This window comes from Pseudorca crassidens, chromosome 5 (genome assembly GCF_039906515.1).
Source record: "Pseudorca crassidens isolate mPseCra1 chromosome 5, mPseCra1.hap1, whole genome shotgun sequence".
Classification (NCBI taxonomy): domain Eukaryota; kingdom Metazoa; phylum Chordata; class Mammalia; order Artiodactyla; family Delphinidae; genus Pseudorca; species Pseudorca crassidens.
In genome coordinates this window covers 74,720,325-74,738,962 of record NC_090300.1, presented here as the reverse complement: position 1 = coordinate 74,738,962, position 18,638 = coordinate 74,720,325, and the positions used below count along the sequence as shown (strand labels likewise).

The window sequence follows — 18,638 nt, the reverse complement described above, 5'->3', positions numbered from 1 at the left end:
TTACTGCCTCCCTGGGCCTTGAGTTTCTTATTTATAAAACAAGAGTAGTAATGCCTTCTCTGCCTGTTTCTCAGGGCTGTCATGAAACTAAAATGAAAAGAAGAATAATAAGGTGATTTGTGAGTGATAATGAGCTATATTTATATAAAAGACTGAAACTTTTATTAAAATTGGAAGATACGTCACAGGCTTAGCCACAGCAACAATGATGACAATGACAGCAATAACACAATACCAAAATGATAACCGTTCAGGACCACATAGGGGGAGTTTGGAGACTGCAGCAAATGTAGGCTAAGAGGGGACTCCAAGGGCTATTTTGTAGGATTACATGCAAAAGTGAAACCCATGGCTTAACCTGTTAAACAGAAATGAAGAGTGGAATGCCTGAGGATTGGAACAATTTCTGGTTCTGAGCGGAAAGATGAAAATCACCCCACAGCTGATCCCTGATTTCCTAATTACTGTTTCCTGGTCTGAAGTTCCAGGCAATGGGCAAATAAACTGCACCCTTTGCAAATATTATGCTTAACATCTTCTTATCAGCTTTCAGAGCCTCTGGACATGATGAGGGAAGCTGAGAAACTCCAGGCAGAGGTGTTTCCTGCTTGGGGAATCTCAAAGATATTTAAAAGGTGTATGATGGAGTCATTCTTCTCACTCTGTGAAGAATAGCTTCAGAAATTGTCAGGAGATAATGGGATTTTCCATTTTCTGGCCTGACATAAAACTTACCAGTAACCTCTTTATTCCTCATTATTGCTGCCTTCATCTGCTGTTTGTATCTATTATGTTATATAACTTTCTCACAGCCTGTTGATCTAGGTTCTCTAACTGAGCAGGGGTCTCACATTCTACCATCGTTTGTCTTTTACATTTTTTCTAACTTGAATTTCTGAACTTACAGAATTAATAAAGTAAGCAACCCTCACTTTATACAATTTGAATACTGGAAGTTATGGGATTTTCAGACCGTCTTCTGAGACTAGCTTGACTATTAGATCCTTCAGAGACTAGACTTGGGGGCTAGAGGGGCTCAAGTTCAATTTCCAGCCCTGTTTCTTTTTTTTTTTTTTAATTAATTTATTTTATTTTTTGGCTGTGTTGGGTTTTCGTTGCTGCGCATGTGCTTTCTCTAGTTGCGGTGAGCAGGGGCTACTCTTTGTTTTGATGAGTGGACTTCTTATTGCAGGGGCTTCTCTTGTTGCGGAGCACGGGCTGTAGGTTTGTGGGCTTCTCCAAGATGGGCCATGACAGCTAACACACCCCAAGCTGGTCATGTTTCCTCACCTTAACTTGTAACTTGTGAAGCAAGAATTGTTCCCAGTGGCAATTCACTCCAATTTTATACTGAAAGTCAATTGGAAGATAGGATTTCTTTTAATATTATTTTGAAGCCAACACACTGAAATAAATCCATTCCGTAAAATAAAAAATACAGTATTTAATACGCTCACTTGGTAACTATGAATGTGTGCACACATACACATATATTTTTTTTCTTCTAGTTTTATTGAGATATAATTGACACACAGCACTGAGCACTGTATAAGTTTAAGATGTACAGTATAATGATTTGATTTACATACAGCATTAAATGACTACCACAGTAAGTTTACATACATATATTTATTGGACAAGGTTAAAAGTCATTTGAAGTAACCCAGGTCTTGGAGCTTAGGGATTTAAACTCTATTTCTATTGTGGTTGCCAAGGGGTCAGGGATGGAGTCAGAGTTTGGGGTTAACAGATGCAAACTAGCACATATAGAATGGATAAACAACAAGGTCCTACGGTATAGTACAGGGAACTAAATTCAATATCCTGTGATAAACCATAATGGAAAAGAATATTAAAAAGAAAGTATATACAGTATAATTGAATCAATTTGCTGTACAGCAGAAATTAACACAACATTGTAAATTAACTATACTTCAATTTATAAAAAAGAAAAATAATTCTATTTCTAGTTGACATGTGGTTGTGAAAAGCACTCATTTATTTATTTAATAAAAAATGTGTTGAGCACTTGTTATGTACCAACTATATGCTCTTCCAAGTTTTAGATTTTATCTAATGTTTATACTGACTGTAATGCTCATAGGTATAGAACATATTCAGAGGAGTTGCAGTGGAACTTAGAAATGATCTGGCCAATTGCCTTAATTTATTCATGGGAAAATTGAGGTGCAGAGAAATTTCATTGAGTTTCTCAAGGACACAATGATAAGAGTAGCTATAGAAGGAAGTCTTGGACACTGTTTCTCAACTTTGGCTGCACATTAGAATCACCTGAGGAAGTTTAAAACTATTTATGCCCAGGCTGTACCCCAGACAAAGGAAATCAGAATCTCTCTGGGAGTGGGACCCAGTCATCAGTATTCTTTAAAACTCCCCAGTTGATTCCAATGGGCAAAATGAGGTTATAACCATTGCTCCATAACAATATCACAGTCTTACCATTTCTCTTTGTACTTAATTAGGTCACCTGTTAATGGAAATTCAGATTTATATGTAAAGTTGCTTAAAGAAAGCAAAAACAAGAAGGCATTACGTCATAAGCATTAACCTTTCTTTCCATTGCCAACACCCTCAGATGTTGTAGAGTTCATTTTCTTGCAATAGCCATCTCACTGTCTTCTAGAACCTGCTGCCAGTCTAATCTTTTAGACTGTGTCTTCGGTGTCTCTTCCATAGGTTACTTTGCAAATCCATTGCTTCCAAAAGAAAAGTTCTAAATACTCATGCTAGCATTTAAGGATGCATCATCTGGTCGTTATTTATCCTTCCAGCCTCATTCTCCATTCTGCTGTCAAATATCCTCCCTTCACTTACCCCTCCCTCACAACTAAATTGTGTATAATCTCTTTGAAATGCCTTCTTCCCTTCTCACCTGAGCAAAATTCTTCCAATCCTTTAAGGATGCAGCTCAGATTCTTCTTCTCCATGATACCTTCTGTCATCTACCCTCTCTGTATTTCTGCGGCATTTCAATACTATAATTTTTTCTTTATTATGTTTTCATTTCTTTGACACATGCATAATTTGACTGTATGGTATAGTTTTCCCTTTCATAACCTATTTTCTTCCCTTGTTTGGTTATCAAGTAGTGGAACACAGAGGGTGAGTTTTACTTATATACTTATCCGTGTAGTAGGCCCATGATACACGTTGCTTGAATGAGGGTTTCTAATAAAGAATGCCATTTGTGTAGTAGCCAAGGATAGGATTCGTTAGGAAAGGATAAATCTTAAATAAGTATACTAGGGCTCTATCTTTGCTTCTTCCACGAATGCTTCTTTAATCACTGAACTATGTATTTGCTGATCCTTAAACTGGAGATTTCTTAGTACTTTTCCTTTGCAGGTGAGATGCATAAAAGTGCAGAAAATAAGATATGTTTGGAACAACTTAGAAGGACAGTTCCAGAAAATTGGGTAAGTTGTTTGAGCAATTGCATCTGAAAAGAAAAATATTATTTCAAAAATATTTTGCTCAGTATGTCTTTCTCATTGTTATTATTTTAGCTCTTTGGAAGACTGGCTCAGTTCTGCCAAGATACATGTAAAGTTTGGATCAGGTCTAACAACAGAAGAACAAGAGATTAGGTACCACGTATACTTTTATCTACACCAGCTCAGAACGACTGTCACCAGTTAGTGAAAAAGAGAGCCCAGGAAACGGTTATCTTAACTGGTCAACATCAGAATATGTTGTAATGCTCTATTTAGTATTATTAAATTAAATGCTTTTGTATGCATTATCTCACTTCAACAGAGCAACCTTGTGGGGAAGTTAGAACAGACATCCTCATCATCTCAGTATAACAGATGAAAAATCTGAGACTCAGAGAGGTTTAGTGGCCTGAACTAGGTCACACAGATGGAAGTGATAGAGGAAGAAGTGCATCTCTGACTATAGGCTTAGTTGTCTTTCTACTCTGCATAATGTTCCTCAAGGTTACTATAATAATAAGGTTGAACCAGTTTTGACTGTGATCAGGAAATATGTATTATACTATGACAGCATAGTTAAATAATAATTGTAGAGCAGCAGAAGAATATCATGCAAGACTTGTAGCTCCACAATTCTAAATAAGCTACTGGGCAGAGGAGCGAGGTTTGGGAAGGGCATTGGGTTGAATGCCAAGAGTCTGTCACTAATTCACTGTGTGGCTTTGAGCAAATGGCTTCTCCTTTATGGGCTTCAGTTTCCTAACTGTTAAAAAGGGGAGGAGAACTCTATAAACACCTTGCTAGTTGTAAGTTTCTATGATTACTGCGTTCCCCTCCACCCCATTTTGGGGTGGAGCTTTGATGGTACTTTGAATGGACTCAGAGTGCACCATCACCATGGGTGCTTGTTAGAAATGCAGAATCTCAGGTCACATCTCATCCTTATTGAATCAGAACCTTCCCATTCGCAAGACCACAAGGCTGTCTGTATAAACATTAAAGTTTGAGAAGCACTGCTGTAGTATTTACATTCTGTTAAGCTCTTTGGTCTGAGCATCTACGTAGAAGGCACAGAGAAAGTGTTTAGCATTCCCAACAGCAAGATAACTCATAGAGTGTCGTTGCTCTGTGTAATCAAAGAAACACATCTCTGAGTTTTCAATTAAAGGGCGTTATAACTGTGGAGCTATTTTTGAGAGTTCAGCACCTTTTCACTCACATTAAAACAAATTCTGCAGCTTCCCAGCACTGAATAGGAGGAGGAAAAGTAGGCTCAGTATTCCTTATCAGTAAAACTGTTCCCCTGTAATGAGCCCTCCGTCTCACATCCATGGAGCCAAGAGTTGGGGAGAGAGAGAGTTGAGAGAGTGCTAATCCTGAAACTACTTGAATGGAAAAATGACTAAAATTAAATACCCAAATTACCATTAGGGAAATATTTAATTCAATAAATGATCATGCTTATTGGTTTTGCACCTGAAAACCCTCCCCCTCTCCAGTTATTTTGAGAAAGATGGTGATGTTATGTAATAAGGGAGGCATATGTTGATCCCACAAGTGGGAAAGTGAACATGGAATAGTCTTTTTTTTGAATGGGTAACTGAGTAGGCTGTGATCTCTCCCTATAGGAGGTTAATATGTGGGCCAAATACTATCGATGTTGAAATCACACCCATCTGGAAACTGCTCATCAAGGAGGTAATCAGTATTTTCTCTTGATGCTGGCTAGAAAATAAAAAGGTTAGATTTTAGTCAAATGATCAAGAATGCTACTTGTTAATAGTAACTGTAATTTGGGCTATTTTAAAAGAATGCAAAGCATATTCACATCTCTATTGTTTCTTGTGGTCCATTTTTGCACACACATTTCCTGTTACAGCATAAGATGTGATGTTCGTTTGTCTATTTATCCTTTAATGACTAGATGAACACAGGGTTTCCTTTCTTTCTTTCGTTCTTAATCCTATACTTTTTATCCCGTCTCATCTTTGTGAAACTAAAATAATAATTAAAACTTAAACAACTCAATCCCTTTCTTATGGGCAACATATACAATTGCCTTAGCGTCCAAAACTGTAGGAAGAAAACATCTGTTCAGCCTTATTAGTTCTACTGATCTCAGTGTGTGTGTGGGAGGGAAAGAAAGATTTGACCATAATTTACTACATTGAATTTTTTCTGTTTGACTCTCTCACTGGGCTCATTTTTCATTTTACCGTGATTATTATGATACCTACAACCTTACAGCTGTACTCTGGGTCCTCTCCTGCATGGTACCTCCACTCCTCCTTGACTTAAAAAAGACTTACTAAACTCCAGCTACTTTCTCAATATTTCTAGCAAGTTTTAAGTCACGAAACAGAGCAGAAGAAGCTGATAAGAAAAGTTTCTGTGGGCTTGTTCCCTAACCAGAGGCAAAGATAACTGTTCCTATTTTAGAAAGATGGGAATCAACTAGAGGGAATTTGAGTAAGGGCACAAAATGTTTTTATCCCAGGCAGGATTACAACTGTTGGAGTTAATCTCTGCTTTCTCCCCTAGTGTTCTAGATGCTCAATTATCTAGATTATTCCTTTCAGCTTGGCTCTCTATTTATGAGAAAATTTAGTCTTCAACTCGTACATTAATCTAAAGTACTTTAATGGCTTCAGATATAGCAATGTTGTGTCATAGAGAAGAACAACTAGAAAGCATTTTAACTTTGTAAACCTGACCAGTAGGCCAGGTTCCGAAGGCCACTCAATGTAAACTGGACGTGATAATATCTACTCCTCACACAACTGTTGTGATGGTCAACATGGTGATACCTGAGACAATACTTTGTAAATTATAAGGTGCAGTGGTGATTAAAAGTAAGGGCACTGGGGCCAGATTGCCTGGGTTCAAGTCCTGGTCAGTAACAGTTGTGGCTCTGTGACCTTGGGCAAGTTTCTCAAGATATAAGGCCCAGTTTCTTCATCTTTACAATGGAGATAACTAATAACTTCTGGATAATAAGATAATTATGGGAATTAAATGAGTAAATTCAGGTAAAGTTGCTTAGTGCAGTATCTGGTACATGGTAATTGCTGCATAAATATAATAAGAATATTGGGTGGGACGATTTGTCATGGAGACGATTATGATAACAAACAAGTCAATGAATAGCTAAGTATAAAACCTAAATATCTCCCTTGTCTTCCTGTTTTTATGCTGCCAACAGGTTTTAAATCCATTTTACATATTTCAGCTCTTCAGTGTCTGTCTGTGGTTTAGCGAAGACTATAAGGAGTATGCTTTTGCTATCGTAATCATGTCTATCATTTCCATCGCTTTGACCGTATATGATCTCAGAGAGGTGAGTTTTTCCACCAGTCGTATGGTCTGAGAAAGAAAGAGGTGTGACTTTGTTGAAATTTTGTTTGAAAAGCGTATAATCGGAAAATAGTCATTGCCCAGTCCATAACAAATGAGACCACGTTTGTAAATATCTAGCACAATAGCTGATGCTCAACAAATTCTAGTTCTTTCCTTTCCTTTCCATCCCAATCCCTAACCTTTCAAGTTATTTTTTCCCTCTCTTTAGCTTACTAAGGCTGATTATTGAGAAGAAAATGCAAATATTTATGAATTGTGAATAAGTGAAAAAATATGTGTAGAGACTACTGATGGGTCTTGAAGATGGTGGAAAAGGGGTGAAGGTGGAGGAGTCTTTAATATTTAATAAGGAGTGTTTAATATCTTTGTCCTTTATGTTTGGTTGGTAATCATTTGTCAAAACCCCAGTCCAACTCTTGGCTTTCTTTATGCCTACACAAGGGGATCTAGGCGCTGCCAGGAAAAAAATCACACGGTACACGTTGGTTGATTGTGCTATAAATCCATGAATACCGACCTCATCTGCACAAGCTTTCTATATGTCTCTGGTCAATGTGCTCTCCCATTCTCTGGAATTAAGTTCTCAAACCAAATCTTCCTTCAAGTTTCTGAGATGCCTAACTGCCCACATTCCACTTTTCCTCTAATTCAGCTGATAATCTATCTCATTGCTTTTTTTTTTCCCACAAAGATAGAAATCATAAGATAGGAATTTGCTCAGTTCCGCACCCTCCTACTGCCAGATGACTTTTGTCTCCACCTCCCTCCTGACCTGATCTCTCATTACAGAGGAGGCGGTGCCCTCTGCTTGTGCTTTTGATAGCATCCTTTTCACCGTCTCAGCATGCTTATGGGGTCGGTGAATGACTCTTTTCCTCATTCCCTCTCCCTGACAGCCTTCCTATCAGCATTTAAACATGCTCAAGTTTCTCCCAACTTAAAAACAAAACAAAACAAAACAGAAACAAATGAAAAAAATCCCTTCTTTTGACCATGCTTCAAACTTCAGCTACTATTCTACCTCTTTTCTCCCTTTGACGGCAGAACTTCTCAAGCTCATTATGCATCTCTCTTCATTTACTCCTCTCCCTCTCATTTCTCATCTATATGGAGCTGGCTTCCTCTCTTATGACTCCATTCAAAGAGCTCTTGCTAAGGTCACCACTATAATCCTAAGGCTCATAGATAGTTGTTGGTTTTTTTTGCGGTACTTGGGCCTCTCACTGTTGTGGCCTCTCCCATCGCGGAGCACAGGCTCCGGACGCGCAGGCTCAGCAGCCATGGCTCACGGGCCCAGCCGCTCCGCGGCATGTGGGATCCTCCCGGACCGGGGCACAAACCCGTGTCCCCTGCATCGGCAGGCAGACTCCCAACCACTGCGCCACCAGGGAAGCCCTCATAGATAGTTTTAAAATAAAAAAACAGTACTTTTTAAAACTAGCTAGTCTTTTTTCTTAATAGAAGGAGTAATATATGGACATAATCAAAAAAGTTCACAAGAACAAAATAGTGTAAATGAGTGGTAAATACTCCTCCCACCTTAGTTCTTTCAGTGTCTGGGTCTCCTTTTAAGAGGCATCCACTGGGACCAGATGTTCTATATACTTTTAGCACTGTTAAACACATATGCGTTTATTTGTTTTATACAAATGGAAGTATACTATTATATACACTGTTACGCACTTGCATTTTTCACCTATGTATCTTAAATATCTTTCTGTATCTGCACAAATATATTTTCTCTAAATGTACCATGATTTTAAAACCAGTCTTATACTGATGGATATTTAGGCTGTTTCTAGTCTTTTGCTATTAAAACAATGCTGCATTGAGGATATTTGCATATATATCTTTTCATACATCCACATATATGTGTTTGCAAATATGTATAAATCACAAGTATATATAATTTATATTACATGTAAATGTGTGTATAACATATCTGTATTGATAAAGAGATATAAATTTTCTGTATTTGAAATTGCTTAATCATAAGCTAAATATATTTTTTTACTAGACATTGTCAAATGCCTCTTAAACAAGTAATGCCAATATACACTCCTCCCAAGAGTGTTTATTTATTTTCCTTATTTTTGCCAATATAAATGAAAATAGAATTTCATAACTATAATAGCATGTTTTCCATTGTGAGTTGAGCACTTGCTCGTGTTTTAAGCTATTTGTATTTCTTTTACTGTGAACCGTATTCATGTCCCTCATTAATTTTTATTGAGTGGTTGGTCTTTTGCTTGCTGATTTCATGATTCCCCTCCCACAGTGTATACTTTCTTCCACAGCGTAGATTTCACTAAACCTCTCAGTTGCATTTGGCATTGTTAACTGCTCCCGAGCTTTCCCTTTGGCTTCAGTGACAACACACTCTCCACCTCTCTAGCTGCTCTTCCATTCTCTTTTTATAGTTCATCCTCCTCTACCTGGCTTTTTAAAAAATGGGTGTCTCATATCAAAACAATATGAAAATGTTCACCACATAAAGGCTCCCTCTTCCTCCACCCCTCCACTTATGCAACCAGTTTTTAGTTTCTTGGGCATTCTTCCAAAAATGTTTTTGGAATATACATCTATTTTGTTTTCCTTTCTTATGTAAGAGGGAGCATAATCACACTATTTCCTACCTAGCTTTACTATTATTATTAATAATACTGTCTTGATGGTCTTTTCATGTGAGTACATTGAGTCTTCATTATTCTTATACTGCATATACTAATGACTTCTAAAGGCATATGCTAATGACTTTCAAATTTATATATGTATTTTAAGTCCAAATATCTCTTTTGAGTTGAGACACATAGATTCAACAACCTATTTGATTCAATGTCACTTCTTCAGGGAAGATTTCTGTTGGTTCATTAGCTATATATGCTCCCAAAACACCTTATTGTTTTCATTTTATTGTTGATTGCAGTGATATATTTATGTGTGTGATTATTTGATTAAATGTATTTACCCAGTAGGTTGTAAATTCCTGATGCTAAGAATCATATCTGTTTTGTTGACCATTCCACCCCAACCTCTCAGCATAAAGGTTGTTCAATAAATGTTGAGTGAATGTATGAATGAATAAAAGAATAAGTTAATAGCAGAACACTCTTTTGCCTTATATGATTCTGTTCATCATTCTTAGGACATATTAGTCAGATTTGTAAATGATTTGAAGCTAGGAGATTAAGGGAGAGTCTTAAATGACAAAATCAGAATAAAAAAATGAAAACACTAAATGATTGGGAATTTGTAATCCCCAGGACCGTGTAAAAGGTCTTTCACACAATAATTTCTTAATAAATGTGAAATCAAATATAATTGTATTATTATTTTTGTCTCCTCTTATTTATTCACTCTCAATGTCCCGTATATTTCACATATTAAAGCAGCAAATACTATGAGGGAATAACAGGAACAATCAAACTCCTTATGAAGTTAGGTTAGGAACTCTGATATGGGATAACCCCAAACTGAAATAATGCTTGGTTCTTGAAACTATTTAGGTATAAACGTAAATGTTGAATGATCAAAGTTCTTTTGAGTGGACAGAGCATGCTGGGAACTTGCTTTCTATTAAACAACACGTACTTCTTATCACTGGCTGAAGAGCACCACAAGTTGGATGCTTTTTCAGTTGAGTAGGAGGCTACTCAGTCTTGTTTTTAAACAGTACATTCAGTTGGCTCCATCTTTAAAGCAGGCTAACACTTTACTGAATAATATCTGGGACCTATCCTCAAATAGAAAAGGCTTCTTAAAATTTTCTATTCTTCTTTTTCAGCAATCTGTAAAGCTCCGCCATTTAGTTGAATCACATAATAGCATTACAGTCTCTGTATGTGAGAAAAAGGGTAAGTCACTTCATTTTAGATCTGTGTGTTGTCCATATGAAATGAGAAAAGGATTTAAATTTGTATTCCTGATTGTTCCTACTACTCTCATCTTCATATGTATCTTTTCCTGTGCATTTACTTAAAGGGGTGGGGAAGTGGAGATGTTTTTCACCTTTTAAAAAAACGTTGAGGTAAAACTGACATACAATAAGCTGAATTCAAGTGTACAATTTGATAGGTTTTGACATGTGTACCTACTTATGAAACTATCACCACAATAAAGGTGACTGTCCATCCCCCCTAAAAGTTGCCTTGTGCCTGTTTGTAATCTTCCCTTTCAATTTCTCACAATTTCATCCCCATCCTCAGGCAACCACTTTGCATGTTTAGAATATTTTATAAATGGTATTGTATAGTATGCATTTTTTTGTCTTTTATAGTATATTTTGGGTTAATTTTTTGGGGATCGAAGTTCATAATAATTTTGAAGTTCATCCATTTTGTTAAGAACATCAATAGTTTATTTCTTTTTATTTCTGAGTGAATTCCATTGTCCAGATAGACCAGTTTGTTCATTCATTCATTTGTTGATGGAAATTTGGGTTATTTCCAGTTAGGGGCTATTACAAATAATGCCACTTGAACATTTGGGTTCAAGTCTTTCTACGGACATACACTTTCATTTCTTATTTTCTAGGGAAAATACCTAACTGTGGAATGGCTGGATCATATGATAAGTAAATATTTAACTTCTAAAGAAACTGTTTTCCAAAGTGGTTGTGCTCTCTTACATTCCCACCAGCAGTGTGTAAGAGCTCCAGTTGCTCCACATTCTTGCCACTGCGTGGTATGGTCAGTCTTTTTAATTTTAGCCATTTTAATAGCTGAGGGGTAGTATCTCATTGTTGTTTTAATTTGCATTTTCCTGATGACTAATGGCATTGAGCATCTTTTCAAGTGCTTCTTTGCTACTTGTATATCTTCTTTGGTGAGGTATCTGTTTAAATCTTTTCCATATTAGACTGTTTGCTTATTATTAAATTTTGAGTGTTCTTTCTACATTCTGGATACAAGTCCTTTTTCCAATATGATTTGCAAATATTTTATCCCAGTCTGTAACTTATAATGTCTTTTCATTCCCTTCATAGTGTCTTTAAAAGGGCCGGTGTTTTTACTTTTGTTAAAGTCCAGTTTATCAGTTTTTTCTTTTGTGGATCATGTTTTTTGTCATATCTAAGACATCTTTGCCTAATCCAAGGTCATCAAGATTTTCTACGTTGTCTTCTAGAGGTGTTATAGTTTTAAGTTTTACATTTTCATCTCTGTTGTATTTTGAAGTTTTTTTTCTTTTTCTTTTTTTTTGGATTGAAGTTCATTTTTTGCAAGCAGATATCCAAATGTCCCAATACCATATGTTGAAAAGACTGTCCTCTCTCCACTAAATTGTCTTCGCATCTTTGCCAAAAATCAGTTTCCTGTACATGGGTGGATCTATTTCTGGACTCCTTATCCTATTCATCCTATTCTACTGTTCTATTTGCCTGTCTTTATATCAATGCCACATAATGTAGCTTTATAATAAGTCTTGAACTAGAATAATGTTAGTCCTCCAGCTTTGTTCTCTTTCAGAATTATTTTAGCAATATTGGGCTCTTTGCATTTCCATATGACTTTCAGAATCAGCCTGTCAATTTCTAGCAAAAGAACATGCTGAAATTTTGATTGGGATTGTGTTGAATCTATAGATCAATTTGTGGAAAACTGACCTGTTAACAATTTTGGGTCTTGTGACCTGCAGACATGGTGTATCTGTATTTATTTGTCTTTGATTTCTCTCAGCAGTGTTTTGTAGTTTTCATTGTACAGTTTTTCACTCTTTCTCAGATTTATTTTTAAATATTTCATATTTTGATGCTATTTAAATGATATTTTAAATGTAAATGTCCCATTGTTCATTTGCTAGTAGTTCCCTCATATGCATGTGCTGATTACTAGTCTGCTGAATACTAAAAGGGGACCTCTGTGGGCCTTTGGGGCTCTCCCTCCGGGCAATTAACTTTCTCTCCAGTATTCTGTTCTGTGAACTCAAGATGCCTTAATCTCCATAGACTTTTATCTCTGTTCCAAACTAAGAGTCTTCTGGACTTTGTCTGGGTTCCGCCTCCTTCATAGTGGCCTGGAAACCCTCTACAGGCAGTAAGCTGCAGGTCATCTTCATTTGTTTCCCATTTCTTTTGTTGCTTATATTTAGTGTCTAAAACCATTGTTTCATACATTTTGTATGACTTTTGGTTGTTTCATGTGGGAAGATAAATTTGCTCCTTTTTGCTATATCTTTGCTAGAAGTGAATTTTTACCTTTTAAAAATGTCCTGAAATGTAAAGTTACATAAAAATGTAACTTTTTATGATGAAACATTTTACATATAATAGTGGAGAGAATACAATAATGAAACCCTATGTACCTATCACCCAGACTCAATTATTATCAAGTCACTGAATGTGTTTTCATCAGTTCTACTTCCTCCCTCACCCTGGATTATTTTTAAACTATTTCAGATATCATATAATTTCATTTGAAAACATTTCAGTATAGGTCTAAAATATAAAGACTCCTTTTTAATTCCTTTATCACAGCTTTAAAAAAAACATAAGAGTGAGGGCAGTGAAGTAGGAGGAACAAGAGAGATTTCTGAAATGGTGTTTAAAAAAAACAAAAACATAATTTAAAAAATCATCAGTTCTACAGGCAGTATTCAAATTTCCACCAATTGAATCACAAGTGTGTGTATATACTTATGATATATATGATATACAGTATATATTTATTATATATAATATATATTTTCAAATCAGGATCCAAATAAAGTCCATATACTGCAATTGGTTAAGTTTCAAGTTTATTTTAATCCACACTTTCCCTCCTCCACATCCTATTTTTTTCCTTGAAAATTTTTTGTTGAAGAAAGTAAGTGGCTCATCCTCTGGTTTCCACGGTTTTGAGTGTATTGATTGCATACTCATGGAATAATTTAACATGATTTTCTACTCCTTGTACTTCCTATAAATTGGTGGTTAGATCTGAGGCTTGAGTTTTTGGCAAGAGTACTTCATAATTGGTATTGTGTATTTCTAATAGGAGGTACATAATATTTGTCTTTTTCTTGTGATATTAACAGACATAAATCTTCATGACCCAGATTTATTATTTCATTGAGTTTAGAATATATTCCATCTTCATACATTAAGTGGAATATTTCCATAAAGAGAGACACGCTTCTTCAACCATTTCATTGCCCTGAGATTCAGTTTGTTTCAGGATAAATATATGACTATTTCTCCTTATTTACCAGCTTTCAGAATAATGGGTTGATCTTTTAGCATTTTCCAAAGGCTTTAAAAAAAATTTTAGTGTCATTATACATGTGTAATTTTAACATGGTTGGGATATTTTCATCCGCTGCAGGTTTTATTCTTGTTGTTCAAGATGCCCATCTTTGGCCTTTCAGACTTTTTCATGCTGACTCTCGAATTCATTTGACATGACCCCAGTAATCTTTGAAAATTGTATTGCTTTCTGGTATGATAAGCTATTCCAAGTTCATCTTGGACAATTCCTGCTCCAAACCTGGACACATCCAATTTTCCAAAGACCTCTTACATATGGTACTTAGAGACATCAGTCAGAGTGTTAGGAATGCTCATTTCTGTGGTGTTAGTCATTGTTTCCAGGCCTTTTCAGAAGACATACCTAGAAAATAATATTCTAAAGATAAATGTGAATTATGAGCTCATACTGACATTTCCAGATTAAGTTTAGAACTAAGGGTTTTTAACTTAACTTTGTTGATTGTCCTTCTAGTTCTCCTTTCTCCATACCAAAAGTCCTGATTCTCAATTACAGCAACAAATTACTCATTTGCTTTATCCCATTACACATAGTAATCTCAGAGTAACAAACCAACACACCCAGCAACAATATGATTCCTAAAAACAATTTAAGAATTTTCTTAAAGTTCTTTTTTTTCTCCTGTTTGTGATACACCATGAGGAAGGTACAAATTATACTTGAAAATATATGTTTTAAAGTCACTCAAAATAATTCTTCTCTGTATGGTTATGCCAACAACAGTTATGTTCACAACTAGGTGAACAGCAGGTTCACCTCATTTATTCTGTTTTAGCCTTTTAATGTTAGCTTTTCAAATTTATTTTTGTGTTAGTTTGTGTAGTTACTATATAAAATATCTATATGACTTGAAAGTTAAATCCATAAAACAAAAGACACTCAGGGGAGTCAATTTCCTAACCTTCCTTCTGCACCTGTGTACTCATACTCTCAATAGTAATCATTTAAAAAAAATTTTACATTCAAAAATACAAATTATAGATAATATTCATAGTGACATAGTATATATGCAGAATAGGATATGTACATATACTGCTGCTTTTTAGCTTGCAGGGGTGTATCCTACACATTTAACTTATATTTCCTGGTGTGTAGGCTACATACTTAATGATGTTTCCCAGGGACCCTTTCAGAGCAGTATATATAGATATTCTTCATTCATATTTCAGCTGCGTAATACTCTCTTGTATGGAGGAACCATTGTTTATTCAGTAAGTTCTCTGTTGAAGGATTCTTTCCCAGCCTTTTACTATAACGAATAATGCTGTAATAAAAAACCTTGTGCCTTTATCTTTCCATATTTTTCCAGTCTACCTCTGACATAGATTTTGAGAAGTAAAATTGCTGAGTTAAATAATAAATGCATATGTATTTTTGATGGAGAGATATTGCCAAATTTCTTTCCAGAGACAAGGTACCAGTTTTCATTCGTACCAGAAATGTGTGAAAGTACCTGTTTCCTCATAATCTTGCCAACAGAATATACTGACAAACGTTTAGATTTTTCTAATCAGATAGGTGAGCAGTGCTATTTCATGTATGGTTCTCTCTGTCTTTTTCTTTCTTTCTTTTCTTTTTCCCTATGAAGTAATTTACAACATACAGAAAAGCCACAAGAGTAGATCAAATAACTTTTTTCTTGAACCATTTGAAAATAAGTGGCTCCATGACGCCCACATGCTTTAGTGTATATTTCTCAAAGATACGAGCATTCTTCTATGTAACAACAATTCAAACATTAATATCAGATGATTAATATTGATATTAGTACCAAAGAATGCTCAGTCCCATTCCAATTTTGTAATTGTCTTAATAATGTTCTTTATAAGAAAGGACCCAAGATCACTGAATACTGTTGTTTGCCATATCTCTTTAATCTTTCCTTGACTTTCACGACCTTGACTCTTCCCACTTTGTTATTTTGTAGAATGTCCCTCAACGTGGATTTGCCTGATATTTCCTTACAGTTAAATTCAGCTTACGCTATTTTGGCTGGAATATTACAAAAGTGATGCCATGTTCTCTTAGGTGGTACATAATTTAAACTTGTCCTATTACTGGTGATGTTAACTTGGACTACTTAATTAAATGGTGTCTGTCAGGTTTCTCTATTGTACAGTTACTTTTTTCTCTTTCTAATTAATAGTTATTTTGTTGACATATACTTTGAGACTTTATAAATAAACAACCCTCATCAAATTTTCACCCCCTAGTTTTAGTATCCATTGATGTTTCTTGGCTAGATTAATTATTGCCTTGGTAATGGCCAAATGGTGATTTTCTTTCCTTCTATGATAATTAATTGTCAATTTACTGTAAGAAAAAGCTATCTTTTCTCCTCACTTATTTATTTATTTACTTATGTCATTATGGACTAATGAACTCCTGTTTTATTTGATGGGTTATTGTTCATTATTATTATTCATTACTTTGATGCTCAAATTATTACAGATTTAGGCAGCGAAAGCTCTGTAAGTTGGCTTTGATATCTTCTTGATCTGACCCCATTGCTCTCTGAGCAATTCCGTACTTAGTGGCATAGCGGGACATTCTACCTTATATTATTTGTACTTTTCTTGGCCCAGCGTTGTAATCAGCCATTTCTTTAAAGAACCCTAGTTCTTTTTTGAAGGGAAATGAAATTTAGACACCAAAATTTGAGCACTAGGTGTGCACATCATTAGTGGGTTTTCACTGCTCTCAGCCCTCTCAGAGAACAGAATTAGAGCATGTACATATAAAAAAAGACAAGCAAATACATATGCATGTATTCTTATATACATACACATTCACATCTATATTATTTCTCTATTGAAAACCATCAGTTTACAGTCTTGTCTCCAATTCTAGTCCAATACCACAGAGTTCATTCTGCTTTTATTTCTATTTCTATTTGTAACTTCCTTTCTTCAGTGAGAAACCTGGCTCTCATTAGCCTCATTATATCTAGTTATTGTATCAATCCTGCCTTTCTCACCCTGCTTGGACTCCAATATCTCACACCAGGCCACTGCCACCATGGGGGTCCTGTCTCCCTCTGACACTCTGCACCAGGCCATGTAATCACCCATTCATCCATTTTAGGCTCCACCATGTGGTAGGTGCTGTCACCCCCATCCCCACTTCACCCAGCCCCCTGCATGGATGTCTGTCTTGCTTAACCCCCTATAGCTTTGGGCTTTGGGAATGAATAAGGAAGATAAGAAGTAAAGGAAGACTGGAAAGAAGGACAGAAGGCAGAAAGGAAGGACAGATTTTTCAATTTTCTTATTATGAGTAAGAATGAATATCTTTTCAAATGTTTAACACCTGTCACTTGTAGTGTGTGTGTGTGTGTGTGTGTGTGTGTGTGAACTATATGTTAACATCTCCAGCAATTTTGCTATACAGTCATTTGCTATAGTCTCTTTTTTCTCAAACTCTTTGTTTATTAGGAATATTAACCTTTTGTCTGTAAAGTAAGTTTCAAACATGTTCTCTGAATTTGTCATTAGTTTTTTCTCTGCCTATTTATTTTTTTTGCCACACAAAGGTTTTTATTTTATGTAATATAATGTATTACTCTTTTTTCTTACAGTTTGCAAATTTCCAATCAATGTTGAGGAATGGCTTCCTTTTTATATATGCCCTGGTTGCTTTTTCATTGATTTCCAATTTAGGTAGATGTTGGACTGTGTTTTTGTGGGAAAAAACCTGACTCAACTCTGTCTCCTCACACTTTCAGCTGGAGTCCAGGAGCTGGAATCACGCTTCCTGGTACCTGGAGATCTATTAATTTTGACGGGGAACAAAGTGCAAATGCCGTGTGATGCCATCCTGATAGATGGAAGCTGTGTGGTAGATGAGGGCATGCTGACAGGTATGGTTCTACCTCCTAGCTTACAGCCTCTGCTGGTTCTCCCAGGTTTTTGCTGAATGATAATGGCAAAGCATGGAGTTGCTATGGGACCTTCCTATCCCCACAAATCTTATTAACAGTCCTGCACTGGATGGATCTGAGAGTTCAAATTAAAGCTGCTTTCTAGTACTAGGTTAGATATTACAACCCTGTCATTTTACCTTTAAAGATTTTAGAGGTCATTAGCTGTTTCAGGATCATCTGTGACTTTTATGTTTAGTATTTTTCTATAAAATACATCTTCAGAAAAACACGGAGGGTTTGAAAACCATTAATGAAATCCTGAAACACCTCCCCCACAACCCTGCCCCACCCTGGTCAAGGCCAGGCTCTTCCTAGCTTGGTTTGAAAATGTTGAAAAGTGGTTGAGGCAGGATTTGCCAAATCTGCTAACTTCAGAATACACACTGGATATTTTGGACTAACTGTGTTTCATTTTTAAATCGCATGCTGGAGCTGGGAGGGACGTCGTATCATGGGTATGGAAGCTGAGGTTCAGAGAGAAGTGACTTCTCAAGGTCACGGTGCTTTGAGTTCTTACTCACATATGCACTTATGAGAAGATGCTGTGCCTACCTTTCTGTAAGCTAAAGAATCATAAAGCCTTTTTCAGAGATGGAACTGGAGGCTATAAATACATATTGATGTACAGTACTGTGGTTCCCATTAAAGTCCAAATCGAGT

At 36.0% G+C, this 18,638-nt stretch overlaps 1 protein-coding gene across 3 annotated transcripts in view; it reads left to right on the top strand.

Annotated features, from left to right (window-relative positions):
• The window catches only part of ATP13A4 (ATPase 13A4), a 151,431-nt gene that overhangs the window by 75,361 nt on the left and 57,432 nt on the right, over positions 1 to 18,638 (top strand). For all 3 annotated transcript variants that reach the window (XM_067738441.1, XM_067738442.1, XM_067738443.1), the window contains exons 4-9: positions 3,367 to 3,437; positions 3,528 to 3,608; positions 5,084 to 5,153; positions 6,658 to 6,792; positions 10,597 to 10,666; positions 17,781 to 17,915. In XM_067738441.1, the coding sequence (XP_067594542.1) occupies positions 3,367 to 3,437; positions 3,528 to 3,608; positions 5,084 to 5,153; positions 6,658 to 6,792; positions 10,597 to 10,666; positions 17,781 to 17,915 (562 nt within the window). The remainder of the gene's footprint in view (positions 1 to 3,366; positions 3,438 to 3,527; positions 3,609 to 5,083; positions 5,154 to 6,657; positions 6,793 to 10,596; positions 10,667 to 17,780; positions 17,916 to 18,638) is intronic.